This window comes from Saccostrea cucullata, unplaced genomic scaffold, assembly GCF_032062105.1.
Source record: "Saccostrea cucullata isolate Sc308-1 unplaced genomic scaffold, CSIRO_AGI_Scuc_v1 ctg12800, whole genome shotgun sequence".
NCBI classification, from domain to species: domain Eukaryota; kingdom Metazoa; phylum Mollusca; class Bivalvia; order Ostreida; family Ostreidae; genus Saccostrea; species Saccostrea cuccullata.
This window is the reverse complement of record NW_026930412.1, coordinates 1-27,409: the sequence shown is the minus strand read 5'-3', so window position 1 is coordinate 27,409 and position 27,409 is coordinate 1. Positions and strand designations below refer to the sequence as shown.

The window sequence follows — 27,409 nt, the reverse complement described above, 5'->3', positions numbered from 1 at the left end:
ACCGCTTAAGTCACATTATGGGCGGACCTTAATCTCATTTGCTTTCTTTGGTGATAAACAGTGATGGATATGAAGTTTATATCACGGAACGCAGTACAAGATACAAGCATGTAAAAAAAACAATTAAAGGTATTTAAAAAAAAACAACATTTTTTGACCGTGTCCTCGGGCAAAATGAGTTTTGTCGACCCTCGACCTAAGTTTGGTTCGAAGGTCGACAGAATGCATGTTGCTCTCGAACTCCGTCAATAAATGTATAATATTTCTCGTACATGTATACAGTAGTTTATCGTTTCGATTCCGCGCATAAGTTTTAAAGACGGACGTACATGTAATAACCAAACCAAACGGCTAAAAGGATTATGATTGAAGAAAATGATTAAGTGTGCATGTAGCTGTAGACCTGTGCTCGCTGGTCTGAAAAAAAAATGGACCACGGTCACCATAAAACTACATGGACAGTTCTGTAGTTAGTGTGCATGTCGGTGTGGCTCGCCGGCTTTTGGCTTTCTTATTTTATTTTTAAAAACAATATTCCAACAGAGAATTCGAAGTAAGTTCATGTTATCATAAAACAAAATTGTAGAGCTATTGTTCTGATACATGCAGATATATAACCAGAATCTACGTGATACTCGTATTGAACAGACCGAATTTAACCTTTACATTTCACAATGTCAAGGTTTTGTTTTATCGTTCCTCTTCACAACGTTGTATACGAGAGGTGCAATTTGTCTAGATATATCGGTTGGTACATAGATGAGCTAAATAAGAACTTGTTCTTAATTTCACCCCGTAGTAAACAAGGAGCGAAAGGTACACTGTACATGCACCACACGGTTTATTTATTATTAAAAAGCATGTCGATTCTCGGAAAAGTAAACAGGTTTTTTATTTAATCTTGTACATTGTGACACAGCAACTTCCATGGAACAGATTAAAAACATAAAAACAAAGCAAACCTTTATACATCTTTCCTTCTTATATCTTATCTACACTGTACTCCACAAAGTATTCTTGAACGTTGCATTACCCCCCCCCCTCCCTTCACATGTAATCATTTTTGGTAGTTTGCTATATACCAGTTTTGCTTTTGAAAATACAATCAAAAGAATGGAACAGGGTGCAGCCCCCTTGAAGGACAGATCACTCTAAAATTTATTTTTAAGAGGGGGCGGTCTTACCGGATAATAAAATTGAAATATCGGGGGCGTAGCAACAGTGGGGGCCAGGGGGCCTGGCCCCCCACTTTTTTCCCAACCTTACTTATACTTAAGGAAATGTTAATTGAAAGCCTGGTTGCCCCCCCTTTAGTGATGTACCGAAAATGTAGTATTAGAATTGGTACTAAAAGTAGTTGACACTAAGACCCCCCACCCCCCCCCCCCCCCGAAATAGGATTTTAGACTTTGGCAATGTTTTCCTTTTTCCTTTTTTCTTTCTTTTTTCTTTTTTTTTTTTTTTTTTTTTTTTTTTTGCTTGTCAAATTTTTCAGGTAATAATTTTTTTTTTGGCTGCCCCCTACTTTCAAAAACCATGCTACGCCACTGTATATTTTACATGTTCTATGATCTATTTAATGATATAAGTGGTGAGAACAATATCATGATTTGAAATATTTTGGTCGCTTTTTCATAAATACACGTGTATAAGACCGAAGCACTTATAATCATTGATAAGCAAAATATATCTGTACACTCAGCTTTTGTTAAGTTCATTGATTATTAACCAAGCGTATATTTTTTACATAACAAAAAGGTTGTGAGAGAGAGAGAGAGGGACAGAGAGAGAGAGAGAGGTAAAAAGTTAAGGTTCGAAGAGTATAATTAAGAAATAAATAACAAGTTTATAAACGTCAATGGGAATTGAAGTGGGTCGGTCACGTGATCAAATCCTGGCCTTCTCAGAAGATTTGATCACGTACCGACCCACTTCAATTCCCATTGAAGTTTATAAACTTGTTATTTATTACTTATATATACATTTGAGAGAGACAATTTGAATATTTTCGAATTTAAATTATTGCACTAACCGTCCGTCGTAGATTTTGAAAATGACGCAAGGTGTAAATCGGCTTGCATGGCGGTTACGCTTCGAATGCAATAGGCTAAGGAATCTATTTCGAAGGGAATATTTTGTGAAAGGCTACTTGTGATCAGTAATAGTGAACAGACTGCTGTCTGGGAATATTTTTATTCGTGAAAAATGATAATCGATGCTGAAAAGACACAAGAAACACGTCCGAAGTTTGATGATTAAAAGTTGGAGGAATTTCGGTCGCCGGAAAGGAATGGATGGATCCGATGGATTGAGACACCTGTCCGAGCCATTTTATTTGTAATTTGATTAAAAACATTCTACGGTTTCAGTAACTATTTAAGGCATACTTATCGTAAAACACTGATAAACACGGAGACACTGGCGACAGCTTTACATTGAACTATACGAAAACGCCGAGGTGTTTGGCAGATGTTCATGGCATGATTGCAATGATATTTTCCAACAGATTTACACATTTATCGTGAGTAAAATTTAAAGATAAAAAAAAAGTTTATCATGAAAATTTAACCAAAGGTCTACCCAAAAAATAAGGATGAACGTTAGAGACTGTGCTGTGCAGCTGACAAAAGTGAAGAAAAATGTAAGCAAACGCTAGTCTCCTTGTTTTTTCTATATACACAGGTTGAATCGATAGCCCCAAAACTGTATGAAATACATTTTAAATAAAATAATTATCATTTTACTTGCTTATTTTGTTCAATTTTAGACATGAAAAGCAAGTAGAGCAGGCCTTTTTATAATTTATGTACCGGTATATATCATTGCGCCGTGTGATTAGGTCACGTATTGACCTCTGACCTCTGACAAACTTCATACAGAATTGGAAGATATTTTCTCTCTGTATGTTTATATAATGGAGAGATACCACAAATGTATATATTTATGTTTATGGTTAGAATGGATTAATTGATTGTATGTTGTTTAACGTCCCTCTCGAGAACTTTTCACTCATATAGAGACGCCACCACTTGCCGGTGGAGGGCTACAAATTGTGTTCTATGCTCGGTACTTAGGGCCTTTGAGCAGGGAGGGATCTTTTTCGTGCCAGCACCTACTGCGACACGGGGCCTCGGTTTATACGGTCTCATCCGAAGAACCTGTCTCCACGTCCCACAGTGGGATTCGAATCCGACGTAAAGATCAATGCCTTACTTAGCGACTCTATAGAGCATTATGCTCTAACCGATGCAATACGCTGGGTATTGTCAATTTCTTGGCAAATATATATAAAATGCGTGTCTTAATAAGGATTTAAGTTTTGAAGATGCTTTCTTGGAGCATAGACATAAGGCGTTTGTTCTATGCTTGGAACACATGTATACTTTGTGATTCTTGACAATAAAAAAGTGTCTTTAATTTTTCTATCCTCTGCCATTTTGTAATTACGGTACAATGTAAGTATATATTTCTTACGCTTCATATTGAATTGCACAATTTAGGCCTATAGATCTATATTTTAAAATAATTTAATTTCACTTGTATTAAGCAATTTCATTGGCTGAATCATTCAGAGGAACATATAATATTTTGGATAACATAACTTGCCTACGTCACAATGAGTTACGTCAAAAACTTATTACTCCGCTTGACGTTACTTTTAAAATAATGCTCAATTTGAAGTCTTTTTCCGGAGGAAATATTGACTCAATGCCTACATTAGAATTAAATTATAAGAAATGAAGCTAACTATACCGGGTAGATATATTGGTGAGAATACAAGATTAATATATGATTTAGTGCAATACACAGAGGAACATGACATCCCTGGCATTTTACTGTTGATCGATTTTGAGAAAGTATTTGATACAGTGTCTTGGAAATTTATACATAAATAATTTTGGTCCATCTATTCATTCATGGATATATACTTTTCAAAGCAATATAGAATCATCTGTTACACAAGCAGGACACCTCTCAGATTTTTTTAAACCTAGCCGAGGCTGTCGCCAAGGTGACCCAATTTCTTCGTATTTGTTTTTACTATGTGCAGAGTTTCTTGCTCTCAAAATAAAAAATAACAAAAATATAAAAGGTATTGAAATTAACGAAATAGAATATTTAATGTCTCAGTATGCTGATGATACTGCAGTAATACTAGATGGGTCTGAAAAATCCCTGAGAGCCACTATTGAGGAATTGAATCATTTTAACACACTCTCTGGGCTAAAAATTAATCTATCAAAAACACAATTAGTTTGGATAGGTAGCAAGAAATACTCAAATGAAAAATTATGTAATAAAATGAATTTTCATTGGACAACCAGCTTTAAAATATTAGGCATTCATTTTGATGTTGACCTGACAAATATTCCCAAACTTAATTATGACAAAAAGCTGGTAAAAATCAAAAGTATTATTACCCAGTGGAACAAAAGGCATACCACTCCTATTGGCAGGGTTACGCTGATAAAATCTTTACTTATCTCACAAATGAACCATCTTTTTATCTCTCTACCAACACCGTCAAGCAAATTCATAAAAGATTTGAACAATATTTTGTTTAATTTCCTGTGGAAATCTAAGGTGGATAAAATTAAAAGAAAACAAATTACTCAAGACTATCCAAATGGAGGCCTAAAAATGATTGAAATTAATAACTATATCAAAGGTCTGAAGTCATCATGGATTAAAAGATTACTGTTCAGTCAAAATTCAAAATGGAAAACTTTATTAAATGAAACTGTCAATTTTGACAAAATGTTCAAAACTGGATCAGATTACATTAATGATATTTTGCACCTTATAAGAAATCCTTTTTGGAAAGATACACTAATTGCTTTTCGAGACATTCAAGATAAAATGAAGATAAAATCATGGCAAGAATTTATAGCTCAACCAAGATGGTTTAATAAAAAAATTAAAATTGGAAAAAAGTCCATTTTCTATATTGAATGGTATAATAAGAATATTATATATATTAACGATTTGCTTGATGAGAATGGAGCATTTTTGAGTTTACAAGATCTCCAGAATAAGTTCAACATTAAAACTAATTTTCTTACATACTATGGTATACAAAATTCTATTACAACCAGTCTAAAAAGTGAGGATATTGTCAAAGAAAACAATAACCCTAGACCAATTATACCATTTTACATAAGATTATTCTGTTCATTCAAAAAAGGTACCAAAAATATGTATGACACACTAAATACAGAAGAAAATGTCACATCTTTTTACAAATCAAAATGGGGAAAATATTTCACTCTATCTAAGTTACAATGGAAAGCAATTTTTCAGTTACCTTTTATCAGTACTAAAAGTACAAAACTTAAATGGTTACAATATAGAATTAACCATCAAATCTTAACCACTAATGTATTCATGTTTAAAGTGGGGATGAAAGATAGTAAAATGTGTAATTTCTGTAATTCAGCTGAAGAAACAATTTATCATATACTGTGGGAATGTCCCCTTGTTCAAGATCTCATCAATCTATTTTTTGAATTTTGTCAAACAAGGGATATTGTTATTCCAAGAGATCCTTGCTCTTTTATTTTGGGATTAGATCTTGACTCAAGTTGTAAGAATCTGTACCAGATATTCCTAATTCTCAAATCCTACATATACAAAAAGCGGTGTCTTAATGAAACATTATCAATCCATGGACTACTTATAGATATCAAAACTCATCTTTCAACTTTGAAGTACATAGCTACCAAAAATTGTAATCTTGAAGATTTTCATAAAGATTGGGAAATTTGGCTTTTCATACTTAGAAGGCTCTGACTATTTTGCTCGACTTTTAGAATCACCAACAGTGATCAAATAAATGTTTATACAGACAAGGTTTTTTTTCCTAATTTGTTAAAAAGCAGCCTCTCTTCCCTTTCTCTTCCCTTTCTCTCTTTTCTCTTCTTTCCTCTCAATCAGCAATCATAAGATTTATCCTTATTGTACTGTATATGCTGTTATAAAATAATTGCTGATTTGTACTTGCACTTAATAAAAAAAAAATAATAAAATTAAAAAAAAAAAAAAAAAAAAAGAGAAATGAAGCTAATTTCAACTTATGTTATCCGATATAACAAAACTTGGCGCTATCAAAAATGTTACACCCCCATTGTGACGTCATTATTTTTTAAAATGACGTACTTGTATTTCTTAATTGTTTTATCAATAAGACTTTTTAGACAAAGCCATTGCAACTACATGTATAAAATAACATTGACTGATATTCGTAATATTGATGTGAAGAATTCATCCTATAAAATTACGATTTCTCAGCGATAACTGGCGAGTAATATTACGTCTTATAGCACTATTCTGTCTTATTCATGTGTTTTGGTGGTTTAAAAATGAACACATTTTTAAAAAATAAACATAGTCCGCAAAATAACACCATCGTAAATTTTTGCATAAAGAATGCTTTTTAATCAAGATTTCATCTGAGAAAATTTCAAAGTGGTGTTATGATGCGGACCTATTGAAAAATGCTTTAAAATTAAGTAGTTGATTTTTAACGATTTTTCCTGAAATACGCATTCCATGCATGTTTTGACCGCCATAAAATAGTTAAACGGGGACACATTCTTAAAATTTTGGTTTATATTTTAAGCAAGCATATATCCAACATTTATTTCCACTATAAAGTTTTGATTCAGTTGAAACTTAAATCTATAGATGGAAATTCTCGGGGCCAAATATAATAAGAAGTGAATTTTGTTCTTTAATATCTTGGAACTTATTATAAAGCCTCACATACTTTTACCCAGGGAGTATTTTACGTAATGATCTGCTAGGAATAGTTAATCAAGGTCGCAATTTATATTTTTGAACAAATTTTACACCTTCCCTCAACAAACGTTTCAGAGAAATGAAGATATGCTTAAGAAATCAAGATAAAATTAACACCGTATTATGCATGAAAATCACTTGTTTTATTTCATATTTCAAAATAAACATCAATGACCCCAACTTTTTCTTTCATTATTTTTAATAACTCGATACTTTTGATTGATCAGCACTTACATGTACATCGTGAAACGTTTGATACAAGAAACATTTTATTACCTATTTAGATTTATAAAGCCCCAAACATGTTACTTCTTAGTGCTAAAAGGTCACACAATAATTTACGCGCAATAGTTTTTAAGATTGGTTCAATGATAAATGTTACTTAAACTGTTCTATGTTATATAAGATTAAATATTTCGCCATCGTTACATCAGATAAAATATGATAAACCATAAAGTAAATAACCAAGGAGTTCTAATTTAAGTGCAAAAAGGTCAACTTATATATATAGTGCATTCTTTTTCTTTTTTTAAATTCACAACTACTACATGTATACCTCCGAAACATTTGTCCACTTCCCAGATTTATATAAACAAATGATTCAGAGACTTAAGTGGATCTAAATTAAAGTTTTAAATCCCTTAGACATTTAATTACTGGAACATATGGATAAAACTGCTGCTGCTTCAAATCAGGAACTCTCCATCAGCTACAATTTTATAACTGTATTAATCAAATTATCACAAATACTTTTAACCGGAACAACACACTTGCTTTTTCTGAACCACTCTTTAATTTTTTTTCTGGTCGATTCAACTCTAAGACATGTTTGACAAAATCATAATACTTTTGTTCTGCGTACTTCCACAACAAAGTCCACTATAATGCCGACTTTAACTTTGGTACAATACTATAACAATACACCTTTTGCTTTACACATCTTCAAATTATTTATAGCTCTAGATACTAATCCGATACTAATCCGATGGGCCGTGCTAGCCAGTTGTTTTCAGAGGACCAGTCAACATTAAGTACTAGTATCTGGATTCCAAAATCTTGAATTGAATTTCTTTAAAACTTTTTTTGGTTTTTATTGTCAGCGAATCTATCAACTGTAAATGGGGCCCATTTTTTATCACACAATTGAAAAATATTTACAGAAATAGACTAATCATCTTAAACAAAAATTTTACTAAAATAATCTGCTTAAATGTTTTCAGTTCTTGGAATCCACTCCATTTCTAATGAAATACAATTCATTAAGCATTCTTTATAGAATTTTACAGCTAATTCTTGTAAATCTTGTTTCATACAACATATTCGAGAAATGTGGATCACATTTTGATTATCGCTGTAAATTGCAACAAGTTTACTTTTAAAATAATTTTTTAAACTCTCTTAAATAAATTTTTTTATGGTAAAAACAAACTTTTCATGAATCTATCTAATCTTAAGGAAAACTGTCATACGCGAGAATGACACATTCGCAAGCTCTCTGTCTCGTGTAATAAAAAAAAACGGATAAAAAGTAACTAATAGTAGGTCGAAATGACCGAACATTTAAACATCGATATTTGATTTATATGTAAGTTTGAAAGATGTTTTGAATATTTAGCACTAATAAATATTGAAATAAAACAGATTAGATTTCTTTTCATTTAAATGAATTTTGGCATATCTGATGCATATTCTGTAACAAAAAAACCAAAAAAAAACATTTAAAAAAATGAAATAATTTCACTACAAGATTGCCAAAATTTATTAATACGTTCATATTTTAAAGAACTGGGATGAACAATGTGATAAAACTAGAAGACGCTGTTAAATGTGTTACATTATTTAGAGTTTAGTCATGTTCAGGAATGATGATATAAAACGATTAAAAATCATATAATAAAACAACTTAAGTCATATTCACGTAGGTGAAAGGAATAAATTTATTTTAGCTTTTCATTCACTAATGGTAGTAATAGTGTCAAACTAATGTGATTTTAATTGAACAAGCTATTGTAAAAGACTTGTTTGAAATTTCGGATAGAAGATTAAAAAGCATTGAGAATTACAAGAACTTAATTCTAGAGAATTTTTAAAGTAATAAAAAAGGTCTAAAAATAATTATAATTCCTGTTTTTTTACAGGTTTGTACCATCTGTCATTGAATATATAAAATAAGAAGCCAACCGTCTATAAAACAAAGGAGAAATTGGGGCCAGGATTGAATAAATTTTGTTGCTGCATTAGTGTCGGGCTCGGGATTCAGAAAATTAACTCCTCTTTGGTATTCGAACGTAGAATAGAAGTAAGTGGTCGTGACCTTCTGATACTTTCCCTCTGATTTAGTGTAGAACTGCAGACTGCACGTGCTCTCTGCCACGTCATTCAACAGCTCGTTGAACGTCATTCCGAATTTTGCTACGCCATCAGACAAAAGTGTAAGATTACAAATCCCAGCAGAATTCATTTTGAAGGACAGTTTTTGAGAATCTATCTCTCTGATTTTCAAAGTTCCAAAGATTCGATGACCGTAGTCACCAGTAAACTGACTCATTATCCATTAGGCTTGCCTGGGTGGACACTGTGTTGTTGTTTGTAGCAGACGTTCCTGTGGATTTCCATGAAGAGGGGAAACTGCACATGGTGGTGTTGTCTAGCCACGGTTTTTCACCCAGAAGAATGTCTGAGAGTACATAAGTTAACGGTGCGAGAGAGTTTGTATAATCCATGTACCAGGGCCCGTTGACAGATATGACAAATCCAGCATTCTGATCAGGGAAGAATCCAGCCACAGCGGAGTAGCCGTACCAGGTTCCGGGATGAAGCAGCTTTTTATACCCTAGAAAATAATGATAAAAAAATATATCAATAGAAATTCTAAATACAAGTTGAAGAGAATCGAAATTTATTCATTTATACGCTGAATTTTCATTAATAAAACTAGAAACAGATTAGGCATTCGAAATATAACATAAAAAATAGGCAAAATAGTTCAAAGGAAAAAAAAGACTTTATTAGGATTTTAAGCAACGGATGTGCTTTCAAACAGAAATTTTCATTTACCTTGACCATTGCCCTATAAGTTTTGTTCGAGGTTGCTTTACAAACGATAATTCTATGGGTGATTTATAAACTAAATAGGGCCCCAAGAATAGCAAATATGATTCAGAGAAGAATTTTACAAAACAGAGGCCCAGGGGTACATTGAGCACTATGGCAAATAAATATAAAAGACGTGTACACACAAACCTCTATATGACCCGCCATACCACCCGTAACCGTACCAGGTCCCGGAGGCCTGCACAGGAAAATCCTCGTCAAGACGGAATCGATTTCTGGAAAAAGCATCTAATAACATTTGTGGTTCAATGATTTCCTTGAAAACATCTGGATGAATTAATTGATATCCATCCACTGTTTTTCCTCCAGAGGCCATGAATCGAATCCATTTCGCCAAATCTTGAGGTGAGGCAGCAATACATCCGGCCGGTCCAACATCTCCAATTCTGTGAGAGTATTTAATGGAAAACGTTTAACAGATACATGTATGTGATTCTTGACCCCTTGATCTTGAAGTACTTTTTAAGAAATTAACATTAAACTGAGTTTGCCTTAACTTTTAGAATGAGAAGAGTGGCTTGAGCAAAATTAATTTTTAAACCGGTAATTCATCAGCATTTGGAAACACTGTGTATTATTTAGATGTAGGTTAGTCTCGCCTACCTCCCAGGACTGGACCCACATATAGGAGTTATTTGTAACAACCTCTTATAAATGCATAAAACACTATTATAGTGTTTTAAAATCCATGTACAAGACAATCTAAAGATAATTTATCATTACCGTAACACTGATGTCATTACCGAAACGATTTGATTCAAGGGATTTGTTTCGGTAAGGACAGTTTCGGTAAAGACATTTTGAAATGTTAAACAGCATATAGAGGGCGCTACTTGCCAAAAGGGGTTAAATAATGTACAACACAATTCAAAACAAATCTATATATCTTTCTTAACAATTGTATTTTTCCTAGGTGATCGTACTTTTATTGTAGCAAGCATTTGGTAATGACACTGAATAAACATACGCTCGAAAGTAAGACCATTTACAATTTACTATCTGCTTACTTACCCACAGGAGAACATTATGACTTATATCAAAGATGGCGGTTTCTGAAACTTTTAATCACGTGGCTTCTTTTTTTGGATTTTCTTTCTTGTCTCTGATATTTTGCAGTTTTCACCGTTTCGGTAATGACAAGAATATCAGGGACACCGTTTTACAAACAATAGATTAATATTTAAAAAAAAAGAATATAGTAGTAACCCGTATCTTTTTAAAATCAACAATGAATATTTTATTATACCTTAGCAATCTCGACAGGTTAAATTTTGACATCAGTTTTCACACACGCATATTCAATATTACAATTTTGATTTTGTAGTTTGGGACATGGCATTTCAAAGCAAGTCCATGAAGTTAATTTTTTTAGAAGTAATGTTGCTTTCAGAGGTGTCCTTATTGTGTGTATGCATATCTATTATCTCCTTCTACAATATTCCAGATTTATTTTTAAAATCTCATAAACCAGGTATTGCTCAACACATACTAAAATGACGGGACACCATTTGGGTCTCTATTCGTAGAATGACCCGTAAAGAATTTGAATACTTACTGGTATATATCCTGATTTCCTGGTCGTACTCCTTCCCCGGCGGAATGATATGGGAGTGCGTACTCCGACTGAGAACTGTTTGGATAAATATTGGTCCCACAAACAGCCTGAAACATTCCTAAAGCCCGCAAAAGTTTCTAGTCAATCAGTTTTTCATATTCTCGGCCAGTCCACACTTCCGCCACGTGACCAGCTATTGCGTACAGAAGGTCGTTGAAGATCCATGTATCCCGAAAAGAAGCACTTTTTGGTAAATACAGTGGACCTTCAGATATCCGGACGCCAGATATCCGGATGCTTCAGTATCCGGACGAATTTTCATCAGGACGGAATTTTTGAAATGTTATTTTTTTTTTGTTAACTAGTGATTCAGGTATCCGGACGCTTCACATATCCGGATAAATTGCTGGGAACCAAAGTGAGGGTCCACTGTACTTTAATCTCCTGAAATCACATAATTATTCAAATATCTGTTTCCGACTTTAAAGGTATTTATAATTAAGAAATAAAAAAAAAATTCCGAAGAAAAAATAAAAATATTTCCTTTTAATTACTACAGAATTTTTACGATTAATATGAAAATAATTTTGTAATATATCTTACTTAACAAATTCATCCCGGCCTATTTTCGGTAGCCCTCCGGTAGATGTATACATCCGCGGGACTAAACCCCGTGTGTTGGCTCAGTAGATCCTTGATTGTCAATTTGGACTCCAGAAATTTATCCGGCAGTTTGAAGTCCTCTTTAAATACAGCAGACAGTTTTGTATTCCAGTCTCGCCTGTAATCATTATGCTTAGAATGTAATCAGAAACAATGTACATTTATCGATGAAGTTGTATACACCATGACAATCATGACATACGATCTAGGGCAATGCTATACTATGATGCCTTCATTGTTTACTGTTTACATATTTACAACTTATATATCAATTAAGGACAGACGAGACGTTTCTTAATAATAGATAAAATTTTCAAAGATTCTGTCATTGAGGTATTGCTACTTAAACATGTTTACTCACAAAAATTCGAGGTACCTTACCAGGCATTTCTGCAAGATACCAGGGGTAGTTTTTCTTATATAATCCTTTTGGGAGGAAAAACAATTTTCAAGTTTTAAATGTTTGAGTGTTTGGATTTTTTAAAGACGTTTAGAAACTGGTTTAGAAATCAGAATGTAATTAAAATTTTGAATATTTTCCATACATTACGAAGATACACGTAACAAATTTTGAGGAACGTCTCGTCTGACCTTAAGAGCCAGTCCGCGAGAAAACCATGCAAAATTCAAAACATTGTCCGAATGGAAGGTTGCAACTTGGTAGTTTTCAGTGGCTTAAAATTTTCTACATAAAGGTAGAAGTCAGAATATCTACATAAAAATGTTGAACCCTGCATCTATTTTTAGTAACAGCTCATTTGCATATTTGTCGAAAATCACACAAAATTTAATGGAAAATCTATATAAATTGATCAAGTCAAAAAGAAAAGATTAATAAATTCATTTTCAAGTTCAGGATATTAAATATACGAGTGTTTCTAGTACCCAATCGTTTAACCCCATCCACCTCCCCACAATTTACATAATAGTGGTAGTTTTGAAATGGATAAAATAATGAAAAATGATAGGGGTTCTGGAGGGGTGTTTCTAAAACGAAGAACGGAAAACAGAACAGAAAACGTTTTATATCTTTTATCACTTTAAATACACAAATTTATAAACAATATATATTTCATAAATTCAACCCTCCATTATTTAATGCAGGTTGGTTTATTCATGTTCATAAATCATTTCTTACTCACGAAAATCGCAGTCATAGCAGTGACGTAGAAACTATTTTGAAAGGGGGGATTTAACTTACCTGAAATCAAAGCGAAAAAAAGAAGGCGATTGTTTAATTTTAGGAGGTCACAGGCGAGATAAGAGTAAATTCCAGCATCCTTTAGTTTCTCAAACTTCTTTATGGAGTATCTTGTATAACATCTGTCAGTATTTTTATAATATTGCGCCAGTTTAATTTGAAATTGGCAGAAAGCCTGGAGTATCTTGTATAACATCTGTCAGTATTTTTATAATTTTGCGCCAGTTTAATTTGAAATTGGCAGAAAGCAAACAACTTACTGAAGGCTCAAAATGTATATGAATGATACTAAAATAGAGTCTGTTTGAATTTAAATACTTGAAATCTGCCTTTTATTAATTAAAGAGAAACTATTAAACTTACAAAATTAAAGAAACATGAATATTCAAATATTCATGTGATTGTTGAAAAATTGCAAGTAAGCCAATACAATTTATTATGCTTTTTAAGTTCTAAACAAGTGGCAAAATACCAATCCTCATATTGGGTAATTTCTGACAATTTGGTTTAATTTATTGTTTAGAGTTATATTTGTACAATAAAATAAAATAAATAAATTTCAAAGATTGCTCTTCGAAGATTTGGGCACTCAATTTGTAATACTTTTAGCATTTCTTGAAAATTAGCATGATGCCAATTTTCAAGAGTTATCTGCCCCTTTGATATATTGCTTATTTGATTATGATAAATGTCAGTTTTGAAAGAACATAGTCTTATGTTACTTAAAAATACCTTAATAGAAATGTAAATTTAAATGTGAGTAAAATAAATCAAATGTGAATTTTACCATTTTTCTTGATTTTTTCAAGTTCATTTGTACTTAAATGTGCAAAAAGGAGGTGGCGCTGACTACGGCTGCCATATTGCATGATGGGAATTTTTTGGTCATTTTTGAATAACATATTGTAAAGTCTAACTACCCACCAAATTTCATTAAGATATGACAACCTTCGATTCGGACAGTTCTGCATGGTTTTCTTGCGAACTGGTTCTTTTATTAAAATTATGCAATCCTTAATGATGTGTTTTTTTCTGTTTAAAAACTAAAAGAAATACGATTTATTAATCTTGCTGCCTGGCATTAAAATTTACTTCATACGATGATTTAATTAAATTTAAGATTTATGATTAACATAAAAAAACAGATAGATGTTGTGATGCATTTTCTGGACTTTATGCTAAAAAGAGTGGTGATTACGCCTCATAGTCATAACTTCTTCATTGACTGAATGCTATCATTTAGTACAGGTTATGAAGATGGGCGTATAAGGCGGGAAGAATGCCTATAGCGTCAGATATTAAGAAACCACATTTGATATGCAAATCGACATTTTGATTTTATTTCTCATTATTGAAATTTATCAAATTATGAAAAAAAAATCTGAGAGAAAATAAACATCTTGAAAAATTTCATTTATAAAAACATTAGACGGGTATACGCGGGATTCGAACCCCTGCAATACCGAAGTAACCAACTGATTTGAGACTAATATGGCCTATTATGATTAGGAGCATTTAAATCACGTTTGTGATATGACCCTTGACTTAATGAACCTGGAAGTATTTTTCAAAAAGTTGCGAGTGTTTTGTCATAAATGTGTACTATTAATGTATAGTGGGTCTTCGCTCCATTTTTTTTTTCTTTTTTTTTTTGTAAACAAAAGAAATTTATTTTATACATGTAAGTTTCATTTTTACTTGCACAGCGGTTCTGGAGAAGAAGATTTTTAACATTGTTATGGGACGAATTCACTAGAACACACTGTATCCCATTTCTTTATTAGTAAAAAGCTAAAATCAAAACAAAACAAACAATCAGTTTACAATAAATCAATAAAATGCAATAATAATGACAAAATAATTCAGAATTTTCAATTATAACCATAATGTGTTTCCATAGCTTTCTAATATCTTATGTAATAAAGATCACAACTGTGTTCCATACTTTTTAAATCAATTAGCAACCACGTGTATCATGTTTCGTTCAATTACTACACAAATAAAGCTTGATTTCACATCAATTACATAGAAAAAGATGGATTCGATTCATATCGACATAATATAGTGTGATATTGTATGCATATACAACATTTCAATTGCAAACATCGCAATACACAAATCTGCGCACTATGCAGAAAATAGGTCATGTCAGCCAACCGACAAATCAAGAAATTGTGCATCTTAACACAGTATGCATTCTTATGCACCTTAGAATAATGATCTATTACATAAGTTTACACAATTAAAGCATTTAAGTATACAACTTACACTATGGAACTGCATTAATCACTGCAAATGAAGTGAGACAACGTGCTCTGCTCTTGCCGACATTACAAAAACAAAAGTAAGTCGTACGTAAAATGTTTCGTAAAACATCACACTCCCCGCCTAATATCCTAAGGATATTACTTAACTCAAACATACAACATATATAAAAAAAAATAAAAACAAATATCACGTTACATCATAGATGACTGTAAGAATGAACAATTGAGTTTAAGTCAATCAATTAACAGTACCAACTCTGTAATTGGTCTAATGTATGTAGTGTCCTTGCCATCTCTGACAACACGAACTTGAACAGTTCTGACTTTTTGATCACTATCACTCTTGAAAACTTGAACGATTAGACCCATAGGCCACTGTCCACGGTGTAACTCCTTTTCACGTAACAGTACCACATCCCCTACTTTTATATCCGGATGTTCAGACTGCCACTTTGTCCTATGCTGGAGATGTTGCAAATATCCATCCTTCCATCTCTTCCAGAAGGTATCAGAAAGATGTTGCACATGTTTCCACTGCGCTTTATATATTTCCTTGATGTCCGATGAATCCTTTGGAAGAACGTCAGGGAAACTTTTCTGGGTAAGTAGCATTGACGGACTGATGACGTACGGATTGTCAGGATCACACGACACAGAACAGATTGGTCTAGAGTTCACGATAGCGCACACCTCACACATGAAAGTACACAATACTTCATGGGATAACTGCTTCATATTAGGGTTAAGTAACATGGAATCGAGTATCTTCCTAGAGATCCCGATCATTCGCTCCCAAGATCCTCCTCTGTGCGAAGCATGGGGTGGGTTGAATGTCCATGTTATTTTATTGTCATGCAGGTAATCTTTTAGTGGTCCCTTTTCTGTATATATTGCTTCTGCTTGAATGACGTCTAGAGCACCTACAAAGTTAGTCCCTCTATCAGACCGTATTTCCTTGACCGGACCACGCAAGGAAACAAAACGTCGTAATGCGTTTATGAATGATGAGGCACTCATCTCTTCTATCACCTCTATGTGGATAGCTCTCGAAGTTAGGCAGGAAAAGAGAACAGCCCATCTCTTGCTGTGTGATAATCCTCCTCTAGTCTTGCGTGCGACTATAGACCATGGGCCAAAAACATCGACTCCTATGGCAGAGAAAGGTGGTCCTGGTGTGACACGGTCTGCTGGTAAGTCACTCATGCGTTGACACTCCAACTTCCCTCTAAGTTTCTTACACACAACACACTTGTGTATGATAGAATTGACCAGTTTCTTGCATCCAACAATCCAAAAACCACTTGATCTCACTTTGCCCTCTGTAATAAGCCTCCCTTGGTGGTACACTTTCTCATGTAAATGAGTCACAATAAGTTTTGCAACATGAGACTTTGCGGGCAAGATGATGGGATTCTTCTCATCAAAGGATAAAGGAGCTTGGTTGAGACGTCCCCCAACACGCAAGATGTCCTGGTCATCTATGAACGGATGTAAATTCAAGATGCTGCTCGATGAGGGCAACAATTTACTGTCTCTGATTAGTTTGATTTCTTCCTCATAGAAGAATGCTTGGACCGTCCGTATGATGAATAGTTCTGCTTCCTGAGTGTCCTTGACACTTTGTGATGGTGAGTTGATGTTTCCTTTCCTCAACTTGCAGATTTTCTTCAGATTTGTAATGGCTCGAACTAAACTTTTCCAAGTGGAGAAGTGTTCAAATCGTGTCACCAATGGTGTGTGTATTTCAGTTTTCTTCACATTGACTTCTGGGCGTATCTCTTTGTCCATGTCTGGAGAAATCAATGGAAAGGTAAGTATTTCTTCATCGGGTTGAGGAGACCTTAGTAGAGGCGGTCCTCGAAGCCAATCTCTCTCAGCTAGCTGCTCCACAGATGTCAAACATCTAGTTCCTATGTCTGCTGGATTTTGTGAAGTTGGTACAAAACTCCACTGCTGAGGTTTAGATCTTCTGTGTATGACACTAACCCGATTAGAGACGTAGTTATAGAATCTGCGAGTCTGATTGTTCAGGTACCCTAGCACCACTTTGCTGTCTGTATAGTAATTAGCAGAATCTGGGTCAATATCTAAGTGTCTAATCACAATCTGGGCTAATTCTGTGCCTAAAACAGCCGCACATAGTTCAAGACGTGGAATTGTTGTGGACTGAAGTGGAGCTATCTTCGACTTTCCGATGATGAATCCAACCTGAATGTCACCTGAACTGCTAACTGTTCGCAAGTACACTACAGCTGATATCGCCTTCTCGGAAGCGTCAGAAAAGACATGCAATTCCTTCAAATCAGCACAGCTTAAGGAAAGTGGAGTGAACATTCTCGGAATGTGTAAACCTTCTAGACTGTGAAGGGAGTCTTTCCATTCTAGCCACTCTTTCTCCCGACCTTCAGGAAGCGGATCATCCCAGCTGCTGTTATGCTCACCCATCTCTCTGTACAGGATCCTGCCATGTATCACAATGGGCGCAATGAAGCCAAGAGGATCAAACAAGCTGTTGATGACAGAAAGCAGTCCTCTCTTTGTGAATGGTTTTACTGGAATGTGTGTGTTGTAGGTGAAGCTGTCCGCATTTATATCCCATGCCAGACCTAGACTTTGCTGGACAGGTAAGTCGTCTGATCCGATGTCCAGTGCCATCAAGTTCTTTTCCAAGTCCTCTGATGGGAAAGCTTCCATGACTTCCACATCGTTGGATACGATCTTATGCAGTCTGATGTTAGCTTTCTTTAATGCACTTTGAGTTCTCCTTAAAAGGTCAATAGCTTCGGCACTTGTAGGTAAGGAGATAAGTCCGTCGTCCACGTAGAAATTCCTGATCACATATTTTCTTACATCTTCGTCCTGATCTTCTACAGTTTTTCTTAGACCGTAGGTTGCGACGGCTGGGGATGGTGTGTTTCCAAACACGTGAACCTTCATCCGATACTCCATTAAATCTTCCTCTGTGTCATTGTTCTTATACCAAAAGAACCTCAAGAAGTCTCTATCTTCTTCTCTTACGAGGAATGAATAGAACATTTTCTCAATGTCTGCCATGATAGCGACTTTGTTCATGCGGAATCTCAACAGAACACCTAATAAGTCATTGGTCATATTTGGTCCTGAGAGAAGCACATTGTTAAGGGATAGACCCTCAAACTTCACCGAAGAATCAAACACTCCACGTATCCTGTCTGGTTTCCTGGGATGGTACACTCCGAAAAGAGGCAAAAACCAACACTCTTTTCCTTGTGGAACTGGTGGAGCGACCTCTAATGCACCACTCTCTGTGATAGATTTCATGAAGGTAATCATGTGTTCTCTCTTAATAGGATTCCTTTTCAGATCACTGTCCAACACCTGTGCACGTTTCAGGGCTTGAAGTCTGTTATTCTGCAGCTGAGGTCTTGGAGATCTAAAGGGAAGTGGAGCCTTCCAACGTCCATCCTCATCTTTCACAAAGCCTTCATCCATGATTTTAATAAACTGATGATCTTCAAGAGACAGACCGACCTGATCATCATCTGCTTTTCTTTTGAAGACATGGGCTCCAATGTCCTCATGGTTAGATGTGTCGTCCTCAGTGAGATGAAACTTGTTCGGACATGGTTGGAAAATGGACTGCCTTTCACTAGTTATAACATTTGTCTTATAAACACTAACGTTTGAAGGCCTGTGTGCCCTGTTGAGACATACGTCTCCAATCACAACCCAACCCAGTCTAAGCTGTAGAGCGAAAGGTGAGTTCTTTGGTCCTAGTCTCTGAGATTGAACATGATGAGCTTCCAAAAGATCTCTACCAATTAAAACCAAAATCTCAGCGCACGGATCTATGGGTGGTAGAGGTAAGTCCTTCAGATGCGCATGGTGTTTTATTACCTCGAAGGTGGGTATTTCATGTTTTTCGTTAGAGATCTCGTCACATTCGGTGATTGTTGGCATCTCCATTACCACAGACCCATCCATTGTCGCAACCATTAGGTTAGATATCCGTCGACCGCTTTTCTGTACACGTCCGGCACAGGATGTTAGTGTGAAGAAATGGGCTTGGGAATTTGGTACACCCATAAAGTCAAAGAGTTCAGGCTTTGCAAGGGTAGCATTGCTCTGATCGTCTATTAGTGCATATAGAGTCAAGCACTTCTCCGGGTCATCCTTCGGATAGACGTTCACTAGGACCGCTTTCGCACATGAGCGTCCTTGGAAATGGGCTCCGCATACGGCGGTACATTTTGATAGAATCTGTTCTCCTCCTTTGAGAATGCGCTCCCCGCCATTCTGCTCAGGGGTTGCCTGGCTGTCTGGAGGCCTGTGGAGGGCTGTGGGGTGATGCACACTTCCGCACTCTGTACATTTAACACTTACATTACAAGATTTGAATACATGAGTGTCAGATTCGCAGCATTTATAGCACAGATTTTGTTCCCTAAGAAACTGTTTGCGTTCACGAATCGACTTCTTTCGGAATGCCTTGCACTCATTTAAAGTGTGACCCATTCCATGAATTGGACACTTTTTCTGGACACTAGAACAGCCTGTAGTTTCTGTGACACCTGTCTTCTTCACTGAGAAGGTTCCTTGCTGACCGCGATTTTGCTGCTGTGGTTTATAATTAGGATTGTCTGGCTTGGTCACTAATCCTGGGTCATTTAGCATCCTTGCAGATTCTTCAATAAAGTCACAAAATATTTCAAACGGTGGATATGACACATTATGTAGCAGTTTGTATTTAGATGCCTTTGTGGTCCACTTGGACTGCAAACTGTACGTAAGTTTTTGTAAAATAGGAAGAACTCCTACAGAAGTGTCAAAGTATGCGAAGAGAGGTCCTTGTTTGGGGTCATCCTTTAGCGATTTTATTTCGCAAAGTAGGTCTGACAAGTCATACAACTTTTTCATGTCGTTGTTCCCCAACCTCGGAAATTTGGCCAATTTTAGCCGTATTGCAGACTCAACTAATTCTGGCGAACCGTATCTCTCATGAAGTCTTCTCCAAAGGGCCTCACAACCCCTTACTGGGTTATGGGTTGTTGTGGCCTTCACCCTTCTTGCGTGTTCTCTTGATTCTGGTCCCAGCCACCTTATAAGTAGGTCTAGTTCCTCTGCCGGTGATACGGAGGCTTCCTGTATTACGGACTTGAAAGTAGTTTTCCATGCCAAGAAATTCTCAGGTTTATCGTCAAAGTTCACTAGTTTGTTAATCATTAGTTCTTTCTTAAGAAGAAAACTTGTAAACTCGCTGTGTTTTGGTTCAAATGGATCAAGTGCACGACATGGTGAAAGCATCCTTGTGGACTCGACTGGCTGTTGGTGAATTTCCTCAACATATCTTCTGGTTCGCTTCATAGGGTCCTCCCTCTCCAGAACTGGTCCGACTATAGACTGTGATGAGATTGATATGCAATCTTGCATGTTTTCCAATGTGCGTAATTTGGCTTCAGCTACTGCAGCATCTCTTTGGGCTCCAAGAACCTCCAAATCAACTTGAATAGATGCCTGTTCCTTCCTAAGTTTGGCTTCTCTCTGTGTGTACTCTAATTTCGCCTTTGCCTCCTCAGCTTCCATACGTTGTTGAGCTAATGAGATGCTGTGAGATGAACTACGAGATGAATGTGAAGTCCTTTGGGAGCGAGCAGATGTATTATCTGGAATAACCTTTGGTTGAGTAGGACTCACTCTTGGTTCCGTTTTGACCTGGATTTGTTTCGGAGTGTAGTCAACAAACGATTTCCTCATTGCATCTAATTCGTGCATAAAGTCATTCACCTTGTCTTCCAGTGAACGCATTAGTAAGTCTTGTGATGCCTTTTCTCTGTAGCTCTCATCTGAGTTTGATCGTTCTAGGAAAGCCATGAAATCTTCATGAAGATCACGATACTCCAACATCAGTCTGCCAATTCTGTCTCTCTGTAGAACATAAGACTCTTTTGAATGTGAAGCCTTTTCTTTCATTTCCTCTTCCAATTTCCTTCTGAGTTTTTTCTGTTTATTCCAGAAACTTGTCACTGTTTGTTCAAATAGTTCCTTTCCGACAAAGGTAAGTTTTGTTTTTCTCTTTGGGCGACCCATGGCCTCATGTGTTGGATCATCTGGATCCATCGCTGCAGTGTGCTGAATGCTGATCCAGTCTTTTTACTGTTATGGGACGAATTCACTAGAACACACTGTATCCCATTTCTTTATTAGTAAAAAGCTAAAATCAAAACAAAACAAACAATCAGTTTACAATAAATCAATAAAATGCAATAATAATGACAAAATAATTCAGAATTTTCAATTATAACCATAATGTGTTTCCATAGCTTTCTAATATCTTATGTAATAAAGATCACAACTGTGTTCCATACTTTTTAAATCAATTAGCAACCACGTGTATCATGTTTCGTTCAATTACTACACAAATAAAGCTTGATTTCACATCAATTACATAGAAAAAGATGGATTCGATTCATATCGACATAATATAGTGTGATATTGTATGCATATACAACATTTCAATTGCAAACATCGCAATACACAAATCTGCGCACTATGCAGAAAATAGGTCATGTCAGCCAACCGACAAATCAAGAAATTGTGCATCTTAACACAGTATGCATTCTTATGCACCTTAGAATAATGATCTATTACATAAGTTTACACAATTAAAGCATTTAAGTATACAACTTACACTATGGAACTGCATTAATCACTGCAAATGAAGTGAGACAACGTGCTCTGCTCTTGCCGACATTACAAAAACAAAAGTAAGTCGTACGTAAAATGTTTCGTAAAACATCACAAACATTGATATCCTATATATTCCTATGTTAAACCTTGATCAGCCATTGTGACCCCGCCCTACACCCTGGGGTTATGCTTTGAACAAAATTCAATTTTTACTATCCATTATCCAAAAATGCTTCCACATGAGTTTCATCTTTCCTGGCCCAGTGGTTCTGAAGAAGAAGATCTAGAAAAAAATTCCTTTATATTCCTATATAATTCTGTGATCGGCCATTTTAGCCCTGCCCTATCCCCGGGGGTCATGATTTGAACACACTTTAAATCTAAACTACATGAGGATGCTTCCTTGTGTGTTTTACGAGGGTCGTTCAATAAATAATGCAACATGTCATCTAAAAGTAAGAAAAATACGTAAAACATATTCTTAATAGTTCCGTAAACTTTTAAGGCATTCCCTGTTACCAGTTACATGTGTCTTAAGTCTTTAAATCCACGAACAGAAATCCTCAGCATACTTATCTTTAGGGGTACCCCAAAGACACTGAGAAATATCATTTCTCATGACATATCTGACATTGTAAAATCTTCCTTTGACTGTTTTCATGTGTTTTGGGGACGAAAAGATTTCACAGTGGCTGCAACTAAACTAATGTGGGTCATTGAATAGTCCTGTATACTTTCTTTTCTTCAAAATCTTATTCTGTCTTTAAGCGTATATCCAGCTGCGTTGCTAAACACAGGAAAAATACCATGGTCACCGAATTTTAGACTTCCTTTGCAAAAAATCTGTTCATCTTTCATTTATGCGATTTGAAGATAAAATTTACTATCGATAGTTCTTCATTAAGATGTATGATCATGGACATCTTTAAATATATGAAAACTAATAAAACATGTTTGCAGCCATTTCTTCTCTTTATCATAATTTAATGAAACCCTTTTCTTTGATTCCACATTTTTTATCATTAATCATATTCTTATGACTATAAGAAGAGCACCAATGTTTAGTCATACATTAAGCAAGTTTATCAATTCTTCAACTCTGTTTAAAAATTTGTTTTTTTTTTAAAGTAAACTGTATGTACATTTAACAAATGTTCTTTCTTGGGCGCGCATTTGTGAGAAAATATGGCACCTATCTGATTGAAGAATTGTTATATGGTGTTCCTTTGTCAGAATTCTAAAAAAAAAAATGCTGTGACGATTTTATGTTAAGTATTTTAACAATATCTTTCCATGTAAATATAGCATTTTCAAATTACATGTGGAACATAAAGTCGATATTTTGTGATGTCCCCACAATTTTCAATTGACCATATTGACTGTTATATTTGAACCCTCGTTTTTGACTTCTAAATTATTGAATCCATCTGAAAAGTATAAAGTAAAAAGTGCAGTTTTCAAATATTTATTTTTATCTTCTTGGCGGAGATCATTTATAAACAGATTTCAGCTCAGTGTAGTGACCATGCCTACTTTAAAAATGAATATCTTTGTGAAGACACTTTGAAAATTTGTGCGGTTTTCTGTGTAAAGTGGATCTTTAATGGAACTTTTCAAATATATATGAAAAAATAAAATCAAATGCCTCAACGTTTTTTTAATGTATGTTAATGTATGCTAGAAGTATAATAAACTTGAAAATAACCCTCACTTGTTAATAAAATTTGACAGGAAAAAATAGCCTCTCCTTAAAGGAGATGAAGTTTCATCAAAATGGACTCATTGCAGCTTCCATAGTTTTTACGAGGGTTATTTCCCTTTGCCCATACATTCTCATATTATATATGTCTACCCAAATGTTTTCATAAATTATTTACAAGATATATTCATTGAGACAATTTTTTTACTTTGGGGAACAGCTTTCATCTCTTTATCTCTCATCTATTTTGTCATTGACGTAACAGACACTACACTAAAAAAAAACTCCTAAAAGTCATTAAGAAGACTAGTAAATTTACTGATCATTCGATCACTACCTTGAAGAGTTTTATACTGGGTATTTAGCAGATTCACTCTAGATTCATTAGCAATATTCACTCTAGGTTATCTAGAAGCCATACGACCCCGTAACCTACTACATGTACCTAAACAAGAGATTCACTATATGTATATACATATACTACAGAAGTTAAATAAACTAGGTTTTTTTCTTCAGCTTACCCGACAGACTGACTCTGGGCGTCCCGGGCCTCAGTGATCAGCACTCCTAATAACGCCGCTGTGAAGGCTTTACCAAGGGAGACAATATATATTGGCGTTGTTTCTGTAAAACTGACAATCGGGTCCAGTCGAGCCTGTCCGTATCCCTTGGTAAAAGTTTGTCTACCCCGTACCATCGATAGTCCTAATCCTTTAAAACATCAATTCTGAGAAGTATTATTGAAAGCGGGTGTTTTGTTACATGATCCCACTTATTCTTCTCCTCTTTTTATGATAAACCGTTCAGTTAAAAGAGCACATTTTTAACATATACCGGGTACATGTAGGTCACAGCCAAGGTCACAAGGTCATTGATCTTGGTGTCATTTGTAAGAACTTGATAAGTTAAAATGCATACCAAATATAAAGTCTCTGTCTATCATGATTCAAAAGTTATGGTGAAAGTTAAAAAAAAAGCTATTTTTTTTTTTTAGCATAAAGAACAAAGTCAAGGTCACAAGATCATTGACCTTTAAATTAGATTAATCAGTGGAGTATGTATGCCAAATATTAAGTCTCTATCTTTGTTCATTCAAAAGTTATAGCAGAAGTTAAAGTTTAGCATAAACTATGTTTAGCATATAGGTCACAGTCAAGGTCACAAGGTCATTGACCATGGAGTGATTTAAAAGAGCTTAATCAGTAGTGTTCATGTATACCAATGATTTCATTTCATTCATGGTTCAAAAGTTACGACGATTGAAGGTTAAAGTTTGCAGACAAACAGACATAATTTATTGGAGCCTACATTTTGTTTTATTTATCAATTTTTCATCCAGATTATTGCAGAATGTAATTTCCCAAAATAAACATAAACATACACTTCGGAATTATTACATTTTAAGTTTTGCGCAGAGAAGAGAAAACTGTAATCACATACGTTTTAGATTTGATATCATTTCTTCATAGAATATTTCAAATGACATTTTGATTCAACACATGTTGATTTCGGATCGATGTTTCACAAAATTAACATAAACACTATCAACAGCAAAGGACAAGGTAAGATAACGACAGATATTGGCCGCTTTTTTCATATAAAGATATCAGAGGATGTCTCACCTGGTATGTTTTTGCATTTCATCAGGTCTGTTACCATGGAATCTATTAATAAGGTTTCATTAGGAGAAAAAGTATCCTGGCACCATCCAAAGCTCCAGATTGAAACACACTTTAGAAACAAGGACAGATAACGAACCATAGCTCACTGCAAAGGTACAACAAATTAAGATTTGGAATTTCGAAGACAAGGTTTAAAGACTGTGCCGCACAAAGAAGCTAAAGATATCCTCAAAAAGCTTATGGAATCTTTTCTTATAAATTAACAAATTTTGCGAACAAACTCCGTATCGGCTGTATAAGAGTTCTTACTTAAGCCTGTAGGAATACACTGGGTATAAGGTTATGTCAGTAAATTATATTCAGATTTCAATCTCAAAGTACATGTTATTATCGTAAATTCAATTAAAAGTGTCTTCTTTTTCGATTAACAGCCTCGAAATAACATTAAAAAGAGTGAAGTGGTGTTTTTGGTTTGCGAGAAACAGCACACTTTTTGTGCGCTATAAATTTATTTTTTCAATGGTCGGCACAGTAGCTCTCCAGTCGGTCAATATTTTTTTCTGGAGAGCTGCAGTTCTGCAGCTACAAAATGTGCAAACCCTTTCCGTTTATGTCCGATCTCACTCATTGTTGAGAGGTCTAGAAAGTCAGATGATATCGAACCCGACATCAAAAAGAAAATCGAGGTAAATATTTACCATTAACGGGCGTGGATATAAATGTACAGTTATTATCAATTTGTAACACGATGAGTTTGTGAATATATCTGAGTAAGCTGTGTTTATGTTCTATAAATAAATGTCGATTAAAGGAAAATAACGAAAAATAAAGTTTCTAACAAGTAAAGATAAAATGTCAATGAGCACCCGTAGTTCATGATGTATAACAATGTACGACAGTAGCTTTTGTAACATGTAAAAAGAAAATGCCTTTAATGAAATTGGTATTTACAGAAGTTTAAAAAAAATACATCACACATACATAAGGGAGGGTATATCTTATTATTATCTATTTCTTTTCCTCGGTAAACTAGTAACGGGACTCTGATGAAGTAATTTAGTTACGCTGTAAGCCTCTGTGATAAACTGTAAGAAGAATCTGATATTATAGCAGAGTATAGCTGGTTTTTGGAATAGTCCTGTGAGCAGTAAAAAAAATTGAACTTCCCCCGCGCTTTCGTTGGATTTCAGCTGTTTCTCGAGTCCAGCTAGTTATCATTTTATCAAAATTTTTTTTTAAGTCATGAAAATTATGAATTTAATAGCATAAAATGACTGTTAATATCACATATCGGTATATACCCCGGATATAAGAAATATGTAGCGAAATGTTGCATATTAACTACGAATTCATGTAATGTGGATTTAAAAATGTATGGAAATCGAATAATAAATTAATTCGTTAATTTATTTCATTATGATGTTTGAAGAACATTTAGAGTTATTCCCCTTAGACCGTATGACTGGTCGCAGTGCCTATTAAAGGAAAAATACGGTGTGATATGATGATTTCCTTGGTTTTCTTTTCAATGTTTCCCACAGTTTTGAAGTGATTTCTGTGTAAATTTGGTTCATTTCTCGTAAATTGGGTTATTGTGCGAGGTAGATATATCAAACATGTAACATACGTGTACTACGTACTATTCACTCAGAGATTGAGGCGTGATAGTCCTACAGTCAAATCACAAACAACCTTAAGCTCAAGGAATGTTCGGAGAAGGGAATATCCCTCCTTGTAACCCATCTGCAAGACGGAATTTAATTGTTGATTTTTACGATCAAGGAGGAGAAAATAAATTCGCCCTTTAATGCGAGTACTCCTGTG

General features: G+C 34.9%; 2 protein-coding genes across 2 annotated transcripts; both read right to left on the bottom strand.

Moving 5' to 3' along the window:
- Nucleotides 1-10,003: 10,003 nt before the first annotated feature.
- On the bottom strand, nucleotides 10,004-11,660 carry LOC134228482 (uncharacterized). Its single transcript, XM_062710139.1, has 2 exons — nucleotides 11,468-11,660; nucleotides 10,004-10,298 (listed from the first exon to the last, which is right to left on the bottom strand). The coding sequence occupies exons 1-2, from the start codon at nucleotides 11,581-11,583 to the stop codon at nucleotides 10,004-10,006; spliced, it is 411 nt and encodes a 136-aa protein (XP_062566123.1). The 5' UTR covers nucleotides 11,584-11,660.
- A 4,172-nt stretch (nucleotides 11,661-15,832) lies between these two features.
- On the bottom strand, nucleotides 15,833-21,694 carry LOC134228483 (uncharacterized). The gene has a single exon (XM_062710140.1). It carries the CDS (start codon nucleotides 21,692-21,694, stop codon nucleotides 15,833-15,835), a length of 5,862 nt encoding a protein of 1,953 aa, XP_062566124.1.
- Nucleotides 21,695-27,409: the final 5,715 nt, after the last annotated feature.